The following is a 15,432-nucleotide window of genomic DNA, read 5'->3' as shown; positions in this document are numbered from 1 at the left end:
TGGATATGTAAGCATCTTTGCACTTATCCCAAGAATCGATACTATTTTTAGGCAAAGAAGAAAACCAAGTTTTTGCGTGATCTCGCAACGAGAAAGGAAAAGTTTCAAATTAATCACGTCATTATCCACATCTCTTTTCTTTTGCATATCACAAAGCTCAATGAAGGTATTGAGATGGGATGCAGCATCTTCACTAGGAAGGCCAGAGAATTGCTCTTTCATAACAAGATTCAGCAAAACTGCGTTGATTTCATACGAATCCGCACTATTGGCGGGAGCAATCGGAGTACTAATAAAATCATTATTATTAGTGCTCGAGAAGTCACAAAGTTTGGTATTTTCAGCCATGATGACTTCAACAAACAAACAAGCACACAAGCAAGCAAGAAAACCGGCAAAGGCAAAAGAAAACGGCGAAGGCGAAACACGAATGAAAATGGAAAATGTGAAGTGGGGGAGAGGAAAATGAGAGGGAACTGGCAACAAAAGTAAATGCAAGAGAAGAGTTCGTGAGAACTACTTGGATAGATCTTGATTTATCCTCCCCGGCAACGGTGCTAGAAATAGGCGTGTTGACGGGAGATTACTCTTGTCTTGATCTCCTCGGCAAGCGATCCTCCTCCCCGACAACAGCGCCAGAAATACTTCTGATGTCAGCTGTGCTTCCCTTGCAACGGCGCCAGAAATTGTCGTGTTGACGGCACCAGGAATCCTTCAGCTGAGGCTACGCCTTAAGGGACTTCCTAGGCAAGTATGCAAAGGATTTCCCCCGTGGCCTTGGAGCCTTGCGTTGGTGTTCCCTCGAAGCGGAAAGGGTGATGTAGCACATCGGTGGTAAGTATTTCCCTCGGTTTGAGAACCAAGGTATCAATCCAGTGGAGGAGTATCACAAGATCCTGCACAAACACAAAAGCTTGATCCCAACGCTATGAAGGGGTTGTCAATCCCTTTTAGATTGTTTGCCAAGTGAGAACTGAAAGCAACAAAGTAACAAAGCAAAGTAAAAGCGGAGATGTAAATGATGGATGTGAATAGACCCGGGGGGCGTAGTGTTTACTAGTGGCTTCTCTCATGAAAGCAAGTAGACGGTGGGTGAACAAATTACTGTCAAGCAATTGATAGAACTGCGCAAAGTCGTGACGATATCTATGCAATGATTATTTCTATAGGCATCACGTCCAAAACAAGTAGACCGATACTGTCTGCATCTACTACTATTACTCCACACGTCGACCGCTATCCAGCATGCATGTAGTGTATTAAGTCCATAAGAACAGAGTAACGCCTTAAGCAAGATGACATGATGTAGAGGGATAATCTCAAACCAATGATAAAAACCCCATCTTTTTACCCTTGATGGCAACTACTTGATGCGTGCCTTGCTGCCCCTACTGTCACTGGGAAAGTTCACCACATGGCAGAACCCAAAACCAAGCACTTCTCCCATTGCGAGAATCATAGATCTAGTTGGCCAAACAAAACCCAAGACTCGAAGAGACTTACAAGGATATCAAATCATGCATATAAAAAATCGACCAAGACTCAAATATATATCATAGATAATCTGATCACAAATCCACAATTCATCGGATCTCGACAAACACACCGCCAAAGAAGATTACATCGGATAGATCTCCATGAAGATCATGGAGAACTTTGTATTGAAGATCCAAGAGAGAGAAGAAGCCATCTAGCTACTAACTACGGACCCGTAGGTCTGAAGTTAAATACTCACGAGTCATTGGAGGGGCGATGATGATGATGAAGAAGCCCTCCAACTCCAAAGTCCCCTCCGGCAGGGTGCCGGGAAGGGTCTGCAGATGAGATCTCGCGGAAACGGAAGCTTGCGGCGGCGGAAAAGTATTTTCAAGGATCCCCTGGTTTTTTGCAGAATATTTGGGAATTTATAGGCCAAAGACCTAGGTCAGGGGGCGGCCAGGGAGGCCACAAGCCTGCCCACCGCCGCCTCCCCTAGTGGCGGAGTGGGGGCTTGTGGGCTCCCTGGAGCCCACCTAGCTTGGCCCAAAAGCCCCCTGGTCTTCTTCCGTTCGGGGAAAAATCATTTCGGGGTTTTTCTTCCGTTTGGACTCCGTTCCAAAATCAGATATGAAAAGAGTCAAAAACACAGAAAAAACACGAACTGGCACTTGGCACTGAATTAATAAGTTAGTCCCAAAAAAGATATAAAAGGTACACAAAACATCCAAAAGAAGACAAGATAACAACGTGAAACCATCAAAAATTATAGATACATTTGAGACGTATCAACAGCGACGACCCAAAATCACTCCAATCCATGGCCCTCTCCTTCCACCCATCTTGGGTCCGTCGTTGGTCGTCCGTGGGGCGAGCGTCGCGCCTCCTCCTCAAGCTCCTCTATTCGTGCCGCCCCGCTTGCACTTCCACACGCGCCTCCCAAGACCTCATGGCCGCCTTTTGCGAAGCTACAGGATCGATGGCGGACCACCGTCATGACCGGCCTCAACCTTCTGCACGTTATGGGTAGCGGCCATGGAGGCCGCACCTTCGTCCGCTCAGTCGCCGCCAGCCAGTACCTCCACCAATATCTCATTCATCAAGATCAGGGGAGCGACACCAACTGCTTGACCTCAGTCCACACGCTGCTACTTGGGGCATCCAATAAATTCACCACCACCACGGCACCACCTTGCACAATTTGCCGCCCTCTGCCCCCACCGCATCGCCGAAGCCGTTACCAAAATCGAATCCATCGACACCCCGGCTTTCGTTGCTCATGTGGGAGCCCAGTACTCCATCACTGCCTCATTGTCCGTGTTGCGTGCTTGTCCCGCTGATGCTGCCAGCGCCCCTGGTCATGCTGGTCGGATCCTCCATCATGAATCTTTTCAGGTAGGGCCAATGGCCCTACCGCATGTGCCCCCGCCGCGCTACTGCCAGCGCCCCTGGTCATGCTGGTCGGATCCTCCAGCATGAATCTTTTCGGGTAGGGCCAATGGCCCTGCCGCATGTGCCCCCGACGCGCTACTGCTGAGCCATCCTTGTACGCATCTTCGCACCACCCGGCTAGCCGCGCACCTCTGCTTTTACTAGGCACGAACCACGAGAATCACCTGTTTGGTGTTGTGCATACGAGCGTGTTGGAGAAATCCCTGTACATAGGGTGGAGAAGATTGATGTGGAGAGGAAGACGATGGCGACATCGAGCATGTGTACTACAGTCTGTTGGATTTATCACAGATGCCCAACTAATTTAGCTTGTTCTGCAATGTCAGATTCAAGAAAAAAGTGTTTTCTATGTTCTAATACAGATCACCAGACTCTGCGTTGTAGGGAGCAGAACAGAACCAACTGGTCTGCATCTCCTTCAATGGCACCCTGCAGCAAGCTTGCTTTCTCTACATCTACCAATCAACTATCATGCACCAAGTTCATTTTGATGTTAAGAGAAGGCATTATAGATATTTTTATTGACACCCCATGTTAGCCAATGTATTTTGTTTATGTTTCTGGAGATGATTCGGATGAAGTAATGTTTGTTTCTTAAGAATAAATAAAACGATGAATTTCACATTACTTGCATGGTATGTCTAATTGTAATGTGTATCATGATCAGCAAAGGTACGACGACTGACTACTCACGATATTTCCTAATACAATTGTATTTTTTTACCAACTTTCAGATTTTTCAAAATCATGATATTATATAGTGTGTATAATATTTTCTTGCTAGCTTTGTACTAAGATTTTGAGGAATCGGCCAATGCAAAAATAAGATAGTTGTATGTAGTAGTTATGTTATACAAGTCCTGTTTGATGTGTCTCCGAATGGATAGAGATCAATGATTTGGAATATAAACCTTCATATGATACTTTTTTCCTCCATGTAACCGTGACATCTCTATTTTTAAGGTTTGTTTCTGATATTATGTATGCTCTTCCCATTTAAGTTTTAATACTTGGGTTTTAGAGCTGCATTTATAGACACCGAGACAAGTAATATGGATCGGGAAAGGGGGTACCAATATTTTTAGTTCAGTCTGTGCCTGCACATTTGATAAAACACGAACTTGAAAACAAATAGCAGGATAGGGCTTTCAATTGGTTTGTCCTATATATAATTCTAAATCATGTAAGTATATTATTTGCTTCCCATTTGTTTCATGTATTTCCTCTTTGATTTTACTACGACAATCTCACAATGAGTTTCTATTGAAAGGGAGAATAATTTGGTATGTCAGGCCATTTGAATGAACCTGTTCGTTGCTACTGTATGTTGGCGCATGGTATCAGCAGTGCATCCCTCTAACGGCTCTACCAAAGTTGATGTACTTTAGAGTCTAGCCTGCTCCATGGTGTCAGGATCCAAATACATAGAGGAGCGGGATGAGAAAGGTGTGTGGTGGATGTGATCCCATCGCCACGGAATTGATCATGTCCAAACGAGTTGTGATCAGATGGACACACCACAACCACCGTTGGCAAGGGCGGGGAGGAGGGCTAGAGACATGCTATTTTTTTTCTCCCGTCGCAACGTGCATTCACGTTTGGTCTCCTTGGAGTCTTGAAGCTGCACAAGGGCAGTGTCCTTGGTGTTCCTCCTCGAGGCTTGTGTTCTGTTTCTACATAAAACAATGGCTCTATTAGATAAAGTACTTCCCAAGCTAAAGGCCATTGACTCCGAAGTACTTATATTCACGGAGGTACTATTTTTTTTTGTTACTCATAAAGTTAGCTTGGCTACTTTAGAAAGCATCGTGACTATAATAAAAATATGATACCAATCATGAGTTATGGAAATTCTACTTGTGAGTTACGAAAAGTTACATAAGTGTTTTACGTAAAATATGATGTGGAGGTGATTAATTGAACCAGGGTTAAGGACTGGGGCCCACCCCTGGTGAAAATCAGGGGGCCAAGAGGATTTTAGAAGGAAGGTTACGTAGGCTTTCGTATCCTATTCGTAGATGTATCATTATTGTGCCACAATCGTATGCACATGCATTCAACTGCACGGTACACACAACAGCGAGACGGTCAGATGTTAAGCAGCCAGCATGGGCGTGCAATAATTCCCTTTTTATTATTCTAACCATGGTGTTTGAGGTTACATTCTTCTATTTCTTAGGAACACTCGAGTGGATTTCAAGCTGAATCACGTGCACATAGAACTGGTCAAAGAAAAGTGCATGTCTTCCATTTTTGCACCGAGGTTTTTAAATGATATTTGGAAATGGAAGAGTAGCAATATCTTTTATTTGTCCTATACAGAAAATGTTTCATTGAAGTATACAATTGAGTAAAAAGTAATTGAGAGAGCATATAAGAAGCTTGCCTTGGATGCTTTGGTCATATAGCAAGATTGATTGGCAGAATAGAAGTTGCTTTTGTTTATTCTCATTGCATCTAATGTAATTATTTTTCATGTTAAATGTTAAAAGTGAAACAAGTAGTAATGTGATTTTGTTGTTGTGTTTTGTATTAGCTGCCAATAAAGAGAAGTTGATGGTGAGATTTGTTGCTGAAATTGTATTCGCTTCCAAGAATAACATAATAACAAATGAAGATATTGACCGCATTATCGCTAGAGAATATGAGACAACATCACAACTTGATGTAAAAAAACATTGCCACATTAGTTTTTATGCTTGGCTGTTGTAGAAGTTATATATATATTGCCTGGATAGATTGCACTCATAGTTGCTTCAGAGAAAAATAGTATGTACAATAGGGGAAATCCTATTTGGCTCTCAGGAGCATTTGCTACAGGGCGCAAACAATAATTTTTAAAATGTCAAAAAATTGTAACAATACTTTTATGTATTTATAATCACATTTAAATGTTACCTATATATTTTATCAAGTTAACCCCTTGTAAGTATAAATTGTGGATGATAACTCAATGTTCAATGTTTGAAAGATAGGTATTAGAAATCCTATAGCTAGGCTCAACATGAACTATAATATATCTAGCATTAGTAAAAAAAGTGATACAAATTTATTTGAATTCATATTTTCTTGATTTCTTTCAGAAGTTTGATGAAATATTTGAACATGAACTTATTTGTAAACCTACCTTCAATGTTAGGCTCAATTATTCCTAAATTATGTGTTGACAATTTCTTGATCCGGCGAATAACGATTCATAAAATTTTCACGTATTCTTCCGTTACAACGCACGAACACCTTTACTAGTAGTACTAGACGATGCCCTGCACGTTATGGCGGGAACCTTGTTAAGAATGTATAAATAAGTGGTAGAAAACTAAAGTTAATGTAAAAAAACAAATATAAAACTTTCTTACATGATTTAATTTCCTGTAAAAAATAATGCATGAGGTGGTATGTTTTGCATGAAGAGATTAATGAAAAAAGTAACTTATGACTACATACATGACTTGATGATGTTGCATTATTGCATGGAGAAAAAAATAAGCTAATGTGTTGTAGCTATTTAAGAATAGAGGTTCACAGATCACAGTAGTTTATTTAAGGCGACTAGGGGCGTACACGATAAGAAGTTTCCGTTCGACCGTCACACGACAAGGAGAGAAGGAGAGGGAGAGGCCGAGAGGGGGGCCCGGAGAGAGAGAAAAAGAAACGCACGGCGCCCACTTCCTCCTGTAATTCTTTCTTTATCAATCGCGGGTGCACGAACCAAACATTCGCGTCCTCTGCCGGTAATTTCGACTCCCCCTCCCTCACGAGTTCTCCTATCCCGGATCCATCGAGAAAAGCAGGTTGGTCCGCAGCCGGGTCGGTCAAAGGCGCTCCGCTACTGTCCGGAGTTGATGCCCGGCGCCGTCTGAATCTCTGCGCGAGGCCGCTCAACCGATCCATCTGGCCATGGCGTGCAGGGGCTTCTTCGAATGCGTCCTCAAGCTGCTCAACCTCGTCCTCATGGCTGTCGGGCTGGCCATGGCGGGCTACGGCGCCTACCTGCTCGTGTTCTGGCTCCAGCTGCTGCCTCCGTCGCCGCCGGCGCCGCCTCCAAGCGGTGACCTGGTGCGGCTTGGGCGGCCGATGCTTCTTCTTATTGACGTGTCTATCTCGGTTGGGACCTCGCAGAAGCTCATCAGCGCATGGTGAGTCGTCCTTGATCTCCTTGTGCTTGGATTCTTTGGTGTGGTTATGGAACTATGCGATTAACAGTTAACACTCCACATCCTTCCTTAAATACTTGTAGACTTGTACAGTATCCAGATAATTGTACTTGTCAGAAACTTGTTATTCTCAAAGACTTAATCGGATTACAGCAGAAAATTATCACTGCAATGAGGGTACTTTACCCTGGTACTGATCTTAGTTTATGTATTTATAATGTCAATGATTGTTCTCGTCTATAGGATCTTCGTTTCGTTCCGTATTGAGAATTGAATTGTCATAATTAGGTAATAGAACGGGTTAGTTTATATGCAAGTGCTCGTGCAGGGCTGAGAATATCTTTGTTTTTTAACCAAGGACTGAGAATGTTTTGCATTATGGATTTTCCTTACTTACTTTTCCCACCTTTTTTATGTTCTCTGCAGGTTTATTTTTGCATTTATAGGCGTTGGTGTTATACTCTTCATTACCTCCATCTTCGGTTGTGCTGGAGCGTCAACCGGGAGTGGATGCTGCTTATCCACTGTATCCAGTAGTAGATTATTGTTACTAACATAATTTCTTGAGATACTCTTTATTCGTTTTGTTGCATGTCAATTTTGTATGAACTACCAAACAATTATATACCCGACTGTTTAACAAGGTATCAATCATAAAAAAAACATCTATATGAGTTCTTGTCCTCATGGAGATCAAACATGGAATACGACATGGGATTATTATTGCTAATTAAGTAACATGAGACAAAATTTTATTGGATATTCATAGTATGATTAGTTCAGAAACAAATCACATGCAGTCTTATATAAATGTTTTGCTTTACATTGTGTGATTGATTTAGGATGCTATTGGTAACAAATCTGGATGTTATGATTTCCTTGACATTCAGAAAAGTATTCATTCCTCATCATTTTGTTCATACTAGTAGAGCTTGCTGCAGGATGCTTCATTTTCTTCGACCATGGCTGGAAAGATGTGAGTAGGCCTCATCTCTTGTTTGTTTTTCATGATTGTTTCTCTGGGAACTTAGAGTTTAATCATTTTTATTGTGCAGGTAATTCCAGTTGATAAAACTGGTAACTTTGACACGATCTACAGTTTCCTGAAAGAAAATTGGAGAACTGCAAAATGGGTCGCACTTGGAGCTGTTGTGTTTGAGGTAAAAGCGGAACAATTTCCTTTGGTATAATTTGATGAAGCATCTGTGAAACAACCTAGATTTATTATCTGTTCCAATAAAGTAACTTGTTATTGTGATACTATTAAATCTTATCTAAATAAAGAACAACTGTTATTTTAACAGTTGGGGAACCAGAAACCCACTCCATGCTTCTGTTTATATGCTTGTAATTGTGTGTCACACAATCCTAAGCTTATGCAGAGATAAATTTCTGATATGGTAATACTGTTGTTTAGATAACAATCCTATGCATCTGACGAAAAACCTACAGCATCTGATTTTCCGCATCAAGTTTCAATTTCTTAATATGTTTTGCAGCTTACCTGCAAAGGATATCATCACAAGTCCTAACAAAAAAAATGTCGTGGTACTAGCTGATATCAAGGCTTGCTAGCGTAGTCAGAAAAATCAACAGAATATGTCGTAATCCGTAAAATGGCAGGTCTTACTGATGCCTTGTTAATTTGTCACACTGTATATTCCATACTAATATGTGCAGCCCTGGGTATGCATTTCATGAAAAAGTGGCAGCTGTTTTTATCTTTTTTACTCAATGTGCACATCTCCCATCATGCCATACTTAAGTTTCTCCCATATATTTGACATAAAAACCACCAGAACAAGTGGAATCCTGGAACCAGATTTCATGCTCCAGATCAGTAACACTAGGCTAAAAGATCCCATGGTTCCTCACTAACACCATCTTTGCAGGCACTGCTGTTCACTGTAGCCCTCATAGTGCAGTCAGGCAATCAAGATGATTATGACAGTGATGATGAGTACATTGGCCCGAGGTCCGGAGTCCGTCAGCCGTTGGTGAATAAGCAAACTGTTACCGACCCCAGGGTGCCCAATCTTGACTACCGTCCAATCAGGAACGATGCATGGAGCCAAAGAATGAGGGACAAGGTATAGCGCTTTTGATCCTTATTACGACTACTACTATCTTAGCGCACATGCTTTTATTTTTAACTTCTTGTGTTGTGGCAGTATGGGGTGGATTCCTTTGATCCAAACAGGTTTCAACAGGCCACGATATCTCCCGCAGAACAAAGAAACAGATGCACAATCCTCTGATGCTTGCAATCCTCTGAAGCTTGGTCGATGCAATTCAGTACTGGTCTCTGAATTCACAGCCAGCTGTGCAACATGGACTCGCATGTAGCATGTGGCTGGGTGATCTGATATTTCCATGTTGTGTTGGATGTGGCGAGCCCTTGCATTCGCCCGTCGTAGTTCTTTCATTTACATAGTCTGAAATCTCTGCATCGTAGAGTCTTTGCAATAATTGAACTTAATTTTGGCCATACACGACATTCTATTGTGTACACGTTCCCATGGAACCTTGTATGGAACTTCGATCTGTGAACCGATTTGCATTGTGCAATGAAGCGCGTTTGAGCCCCGTGGGTTTATTTCGCCTACACAAGGTAGAGTATTGTGTTTTAGCTAGGATGTGTTTGTTTGGCCGTTTGCGCCATCCAAAACTGTTACGTCTGTATGGTTTGAGTCGGGCTGGAATCCCAAACCATGTAATCGGTCAGAGTGCTATACAAAGGGTCAGTTCTTTTGGCAGCTTAAAAAATAAACCGCTTTCTCATTAGCTTTTTTATATGAAATTTGTAATTTTGAAACGTTCGGATTATATAATCCCGATCTATTTTGAATCTTAAGAGAATTTAGCCGGTATTTGTTGAATTGGACCAGCCCATTAGTATAGCTTCTCCTGCTGGTTTAGTTTTTTTTTCAAAAGTGTGGACGGTTAGTTTTTTGAAAGCATGAACAGTTTTGTAAAAAACCGAAGAGAATTTCAAATATTTTTTAAAAAACTGAAAAGTAAATTTAATTTGTGCCAAAAATTGAAACAAAATAACATTTTTAACTTGAAGAACATTAGAATTGCGCGAACATTTTTAAAATTTCATGAATTCTTTTTGTGGTATAGTGATATTTCTAGTGTGTCAAACAGTTCCAGGATTTAAAATAGATCAGAATTACAAGTTCAGATCAGAATGCTAATTTCCGGAATTAGTAAGACAGGAGGAGAGGCTGATGGTCAATTACAGTGTGTGATCAGAGACCATGTGTAAAGAAGTGTAAAATACAACCATGTGTAAAGAAGTGTAAAATACAACTGTTGTCGGCTTTGCCAGGCAACTTAGAGGGCCAAGTGTTCGGTTTCAACCCGGATCGAAAGGAATTGAGCATCGTGCAAGTTTCCAAGCGACAGCTTCATCTCTTATTCGATTAATTAGCATTGCTACTGAAAGCTCCTTGTGAAAAATCCTACGGTTACGTTCGAGCAAAAGTTCCCAACATACCAGCATTGCAAGTGTCTTTGCCCCTTTCCTTCGTCCCTCGTCCATGTCATGAGGACTTAGAGACTCAAGCCACTCATTGAGGGATCCCTCAGCGTTCCAGGTTGCTGGCCGTAAGGATGGTAGGCCTGCTGAGACGGCCATGGCATCCGAGACCTTCCTCGACCAAAGGCAATCACAGAGAAGATGGGTGGTCGTCTCCAGACAGCGGATGCATAATGGGCAGAAGTAATTATTATCCCATCCTCTCGGAAGCAGCACGTCCGCAGTGAGAATTTTGTTTTGCATGGCCATCCATAGGAAAATCTTGCACTTGGGAGGCGCCTAAGTCCGCCATATAGAGTGGTAAAGTTTATAATTGGTCATACCCTCGAACTGGAAGTGATAGGCTGACCTGGCAGTGTATGTTCCGTCAGTTGTCAACTTCCATGTGATGGAATCGTTCTCTGCTCGGCTCGATTGTGTTTGTTCCAACATAGCGGAGAGCTGAACAAGTTCATCAACCATATCATCACTCCAATGGCGCTCCAGATCATGAAGCCAGTTATCCTGTAATAGTGCATCATGGATGGTTCTTCCTTTCCTAGATGATCCCTAAAACAACGTTGGTGCAATATCCCTTGGCGCCATCCCGTGAAGCCAGACATCCTTCCAGAATAGTGCAGTTTTTCCGTCTCCAATGCTCACTTTTGTAGCGCCGGCAAATATCGTGAAATCCTTATCATCACAGGGTCCCCCTGCGCCAACAATCAGAATTCTTGTGTCGGTCCATCTTAGCCAAATCCACCTCAATCTGAGCGCACGCGCAAATTTTTCCAAGTCATGCAGTCCGAGACCTCCCAGCTGCTTGGGGCAACAGATGACCTCCCATCTCACCCTGCATTGCCCTCCATTGCATTTGCCTTCACCACACCAAAACCAAGCTCTAGTGCGCTAGTCAAACCATTTCAGGAGCCACTTTGGAGGTTTATGCGATGAGAGCATGTAAACCAGTAAAGATAGCAGGACCACTCTTGCGAGTAATAGCCTATCTCCCTTGGACATTAGTTTGCCTTTCCATCCCGCCATTTTGTTGTCAAACTTGGACATGCTGTTAAGGTATGAATCTTCTGAAGTTTCTTGATGGACAACGTCATCCCAAGGTAGGTACAGGGGAAGGTGCTAATTAGGACACCTAGTGGTAGAAACACTTGTTGGAGGTCGATGCCGTCACAACGAATTGGTAGCGCAACACTCTTTGCAAAATTGCTTCGTAGGCTAGTTGCCTCTTGGAATAATTGTAGGATGTATCCTACCATTCTCATGTCCTCTTGCAACGAGTTCACAAAAAGCGCCAAGTCATCAGCATAAAGTGATGTTCTCACTATTGATGCCCGTCCCCGAAGGTGTGATAGACGGCCCTGTTCGGTTGCCATGTTGAAAATCCTATGGAGGGGTTCCATGGCGATGACGAAGAGGAACGACGATATTGGGTCTCCTTGTCGGACTCCACATTTGTGCCAAATTCGTGGAGTTGGCACACTGTTGACCATAACCAATGACGATGATGAGGATAATATCAAGGCGATCCAAGCACACCAGCGTTGTCCAAAACCCATAGCTTTCAAGCAGTCTAGAATGTATGGCCAGGATAGGGAGTCAAAAGCCTTTACCAGGTCTAGCTTGAGCAGGACCGATGGCAAACATGCCTAGTGGTAGTGTTTTTTTAGGCTCTCTACATAGAGGAAATTTTCCTGGATGCTTGGTCCGCTCATGAATGCGCTCTGGCATTTTGAGACTAGACGAGGCGCCAGTCGCCTTGCAAGAACTTTCATGACTAGTTTCATGAGGCTGTGAATCAAACTAATTGGTTTGTAATCTGCGATCCGAATTGGGTCTCTTTTCTTGGGAATCGGCACAATCAGAGCATCATTGATCTTGTGAAGAGATCGAGCATTGAGGCTGGATAGCTGTTGGAAGACAACTAACATGTCATCTTTTATAACATCCCAACATGCTCGATAAGACGCGCCTGAGAAGCCGTCGGGTCGAGGCACTTTGTCCGTTGGCATGTCCCAAATTGCATTTTTAATTTCTTCCAAAGAGAAGTTTTGCTTAAGCTGAAGGTTTGCAGGAGCAATTTGGAGGAACTCTAAGCAGAAAGATTTTGTAGTATCGCTCGGGTTTCCTAGAACCGCGGAGAAATGGTCGCTAACTGCACTGAGGATGCTCATGTGATCACTTAGAATCGTTCCAAGAGGGTCCAACATTGAGTGGATCGTGCTTTTCCTTGTACGTGAGTTGGCCTTAATGAATAGCATTTTTGAGCTAGATAGATTATCCTTTAACCAGGAAACTTTAACACGCTCACGTTGTTTAATTCTTAGCAGGACTGCCATGCCTAGTGTGACATCCTCAACTTTTGCTACAGTAATTATTGTAATTAAGCTACAGTGATCACCCGCTAATGATGCCACGTCATCGAATTTCCATCTCAGACCCGCGTTGATTCAAGCCTATCCGGATTCAAAATTTGAAAACAAAAGGAAAGTACTTTATCAGTTCATTACAAGTATTAAAAGAATATGTATATGAAAGAGAGAATTAAAAGTATGTATAATAAATTGTAAAAGAAAGTATAATAAAAGAAAGTATTTAAAAAGAAAAATCAAATAGTAAAATAAATAATGAAAGAAAGAAATAATAGAAAAGGGAAAAGGCAAAATAAAACAAAACGAAAAAAAAGAAGGAAAAAGCAACCCCCCCACCCCCTGGCCCAGCTAGGCCAAGAGGCCCAACCGGCCAGGCCCCCAAATCGCCCCCACCCAAACCCTAGAGCCCCCCCTGGCGGCAGGCCACCCCCCCTCGCTACTCCCTCCTCCCACCGAGCGCCGCCAGCGCCCCCCATGCTCCCCCTCGGCCCCACCCCCACCGACGCACTGCCCCACCCACCCATGCTCTCTCTCTCTCCCGTAACCCTCCCCCACGAGAACCCCCTCTCTCGGTCCTCTCCCCCACCCCACCGACACATCTCTCCCTCCCACGACGCCAGATCCCCCTCCTCTCCCACGTCGCCTCGCCCTCCTCTCCCGTAACTCCCGTCGCCCCCAGATCCCTCCTCCCGGCCGGCGAGCCCCCACGGCCTCCTCCCTCCACCGACCCTCTTCCCCCGGCGCCCCCCCCCTCACGGCCTCCTCCTCCCCCGGCGCCCCCCCTCACGGCCTCCTCCTCCCCCGGCGGCCCCTCCCCTCTCCCGGCCGGCGAGCCCCCCCACCTCCACCGCGCCGGCCACCAGCACCACCTCGGCCCTCCAACCTCGCCGGCCTACCACCCGCCGCCCCCGTCGGCCTTCTCCCGCTCGGTCCAGGAGGGACCGGGCAGGGAGACATCTCCACCTCGCCGGATCCGTCCGGCTCCCCCTCGCCGGCGCGTCATCACCATCATCACCGTCCCCTTCACCACCGGAACCACGCCGTCTCCTCCGCCCCTTCCCGCGAACTCCGGCTTCACCGGCCCCTCCCGTCAACGTCGGTGAGCCCCTCCTCGGGCTCCTCCCACCATGTCGTTCTCCTCGCCGCCCCGGTTCCGTTCCGGCAAACGGGACCCCGATCCGTCGACGGTAGACTCCGGTAGGAAGGATTGAACTTTTGGTTCTTCTAGGTGGAGTTAGCACAGAGTTGTTCTGTGTCTGTTAACAGAGAGAGAGAGAGATGAGTGTTGAGAGAGAAAAGTAAATAAAAACAAATGTTGTATTCCGTATGTATGTATGTATTTGATACCCGTATTTATGTATGTATTGCGTATATAAATATTGGAGGAATACGATATTTGCATGTTTATATCTATGGAAAATATTGAGTATATGGCCTATGTCACTTACCGGTGGGGCCATACCTCCATACCCACTTACAGGGAGGCCCCACACTCGCTTTGAAGAAAATGGAAATTAAAATATAAATAATAGCAATATATGTTTTTATTAAATAAATAAATAAATAGATATAATAATTAATTAATGAGTTAATGAATTAGTTAAATAAATATATAAGTTAATCTGTTAATTAGAATAATTAATTAACATAATGAGAGAATGCCACGTGGCTCCCTCATTAAATTAATCTGATTAAATAATATTTAATCTTAAATAAAACTTGTGCCTATGACGTTCGGGACCCGCTGGTCAGTTGACCGGTCAAATGTTGATACCAGCATGACATCGTGATGATGTCATAATGGGATTTTATTAAAATAGCTAAATCTGTTTTTAATTCCTAAATAATTAATAAAACTTTAAAATTAATATTAAATAATCCGTAAGTCAGATCAAAATATTTTCAACATGAAAGTTGATCAGCAGATCGAGACGAACCCGGATACACGCCCCGTTCGTCTGTCACGCGTCCCTAGCATAGCACACATGGAACTTTTTCATCATTTCCAGTATAACCGGTAGTAGCCCGAGACCCGGGAAAATATCGTCAGATATTCTTCCGACCCGTCTATGACGGATGTTGCTGCGTTAGCTCATGTCTAGCCTGCATCTTGCCATGTCATGCTTTGTGTTGCATCGGTGCTATTATTTATTGTTTCTTCCCCCTCTTCTTACCGGTAGACCCCGAGACTGACGTTGCTGCCGGGTACATCTACGACCCTGCCGATCAGTCCTTTGCCGCAGAGCAGCAAGGCAAGCAAACTCCCCTTGATCATTCCTATATCGCCTATGTCTTTCTTCCTACTGCTTGCATTAGTATTTTGCTACTGTTGTAGTTAGCTCCTATATCTGATGCATAGCCTGTTTTTGATGAACTGCTACTTTCAGTCCTGTACCTTTAATATGCTTAGTATAGGTGGAGCAGTCATCCCCTCTGACCC

The 15,432-nt window shown here is 43.7% G+C and overlaps 1 protein-coding gene across 1 annotated transcript; it reads left to right on the top strand.

Annotated features, from left to right (window-relative positions):
- The first annotated feature begins 6,539 nt into the window (after positions 1 to 6,539).
- LOC123408589 (tobamovirus multiplication protein 2A-like) lies at positions 6,540 to 9,678 on the top strand. The gene is made up of 6 exons (XM_045101664.1): positions 6,540 to 7,064; positions 7,509 to 7,608; positions 7,978 to 8,058; positions 8,138 to 8,242; positions 8,975 to 9,172; positions 9,254 to 9,678. The coding sequence occupies exons 1-6, from the start codon at positions 6,826 to 6,828 to the stop codon at positions 9,338 to 9,340; spliced, it is 810 nt and encodes a 269-aa protein (XP_044957599.1). The 5' UTR covers positions 6,540 to 6,825; the 3' UTR covers positions 9,341 to 9,678.
- Positions 9,679 to 15,432: the final 5,754 nt, after the last annotated feature.

The sequence above is a fragment of the Hordeum vulgare genome, chromosome 7H (genome assembly GCF_904849725.1).
Source record: "Hordeum vulgare subsp. vulgare chromosome 7H, MorexV3_pseudomolecules_assembly, whole genome shotgun sequence".
Taxonomy (NCBI): Eukaryota; Viridiplantae; Streptophyta; class Magnoliopsida; order Poales; family Poaceae; genus Hordeum; species Hordeum vulgare.
This window is presented reverse-complemented; position numbering and strand designations above follow the sequence as displayed.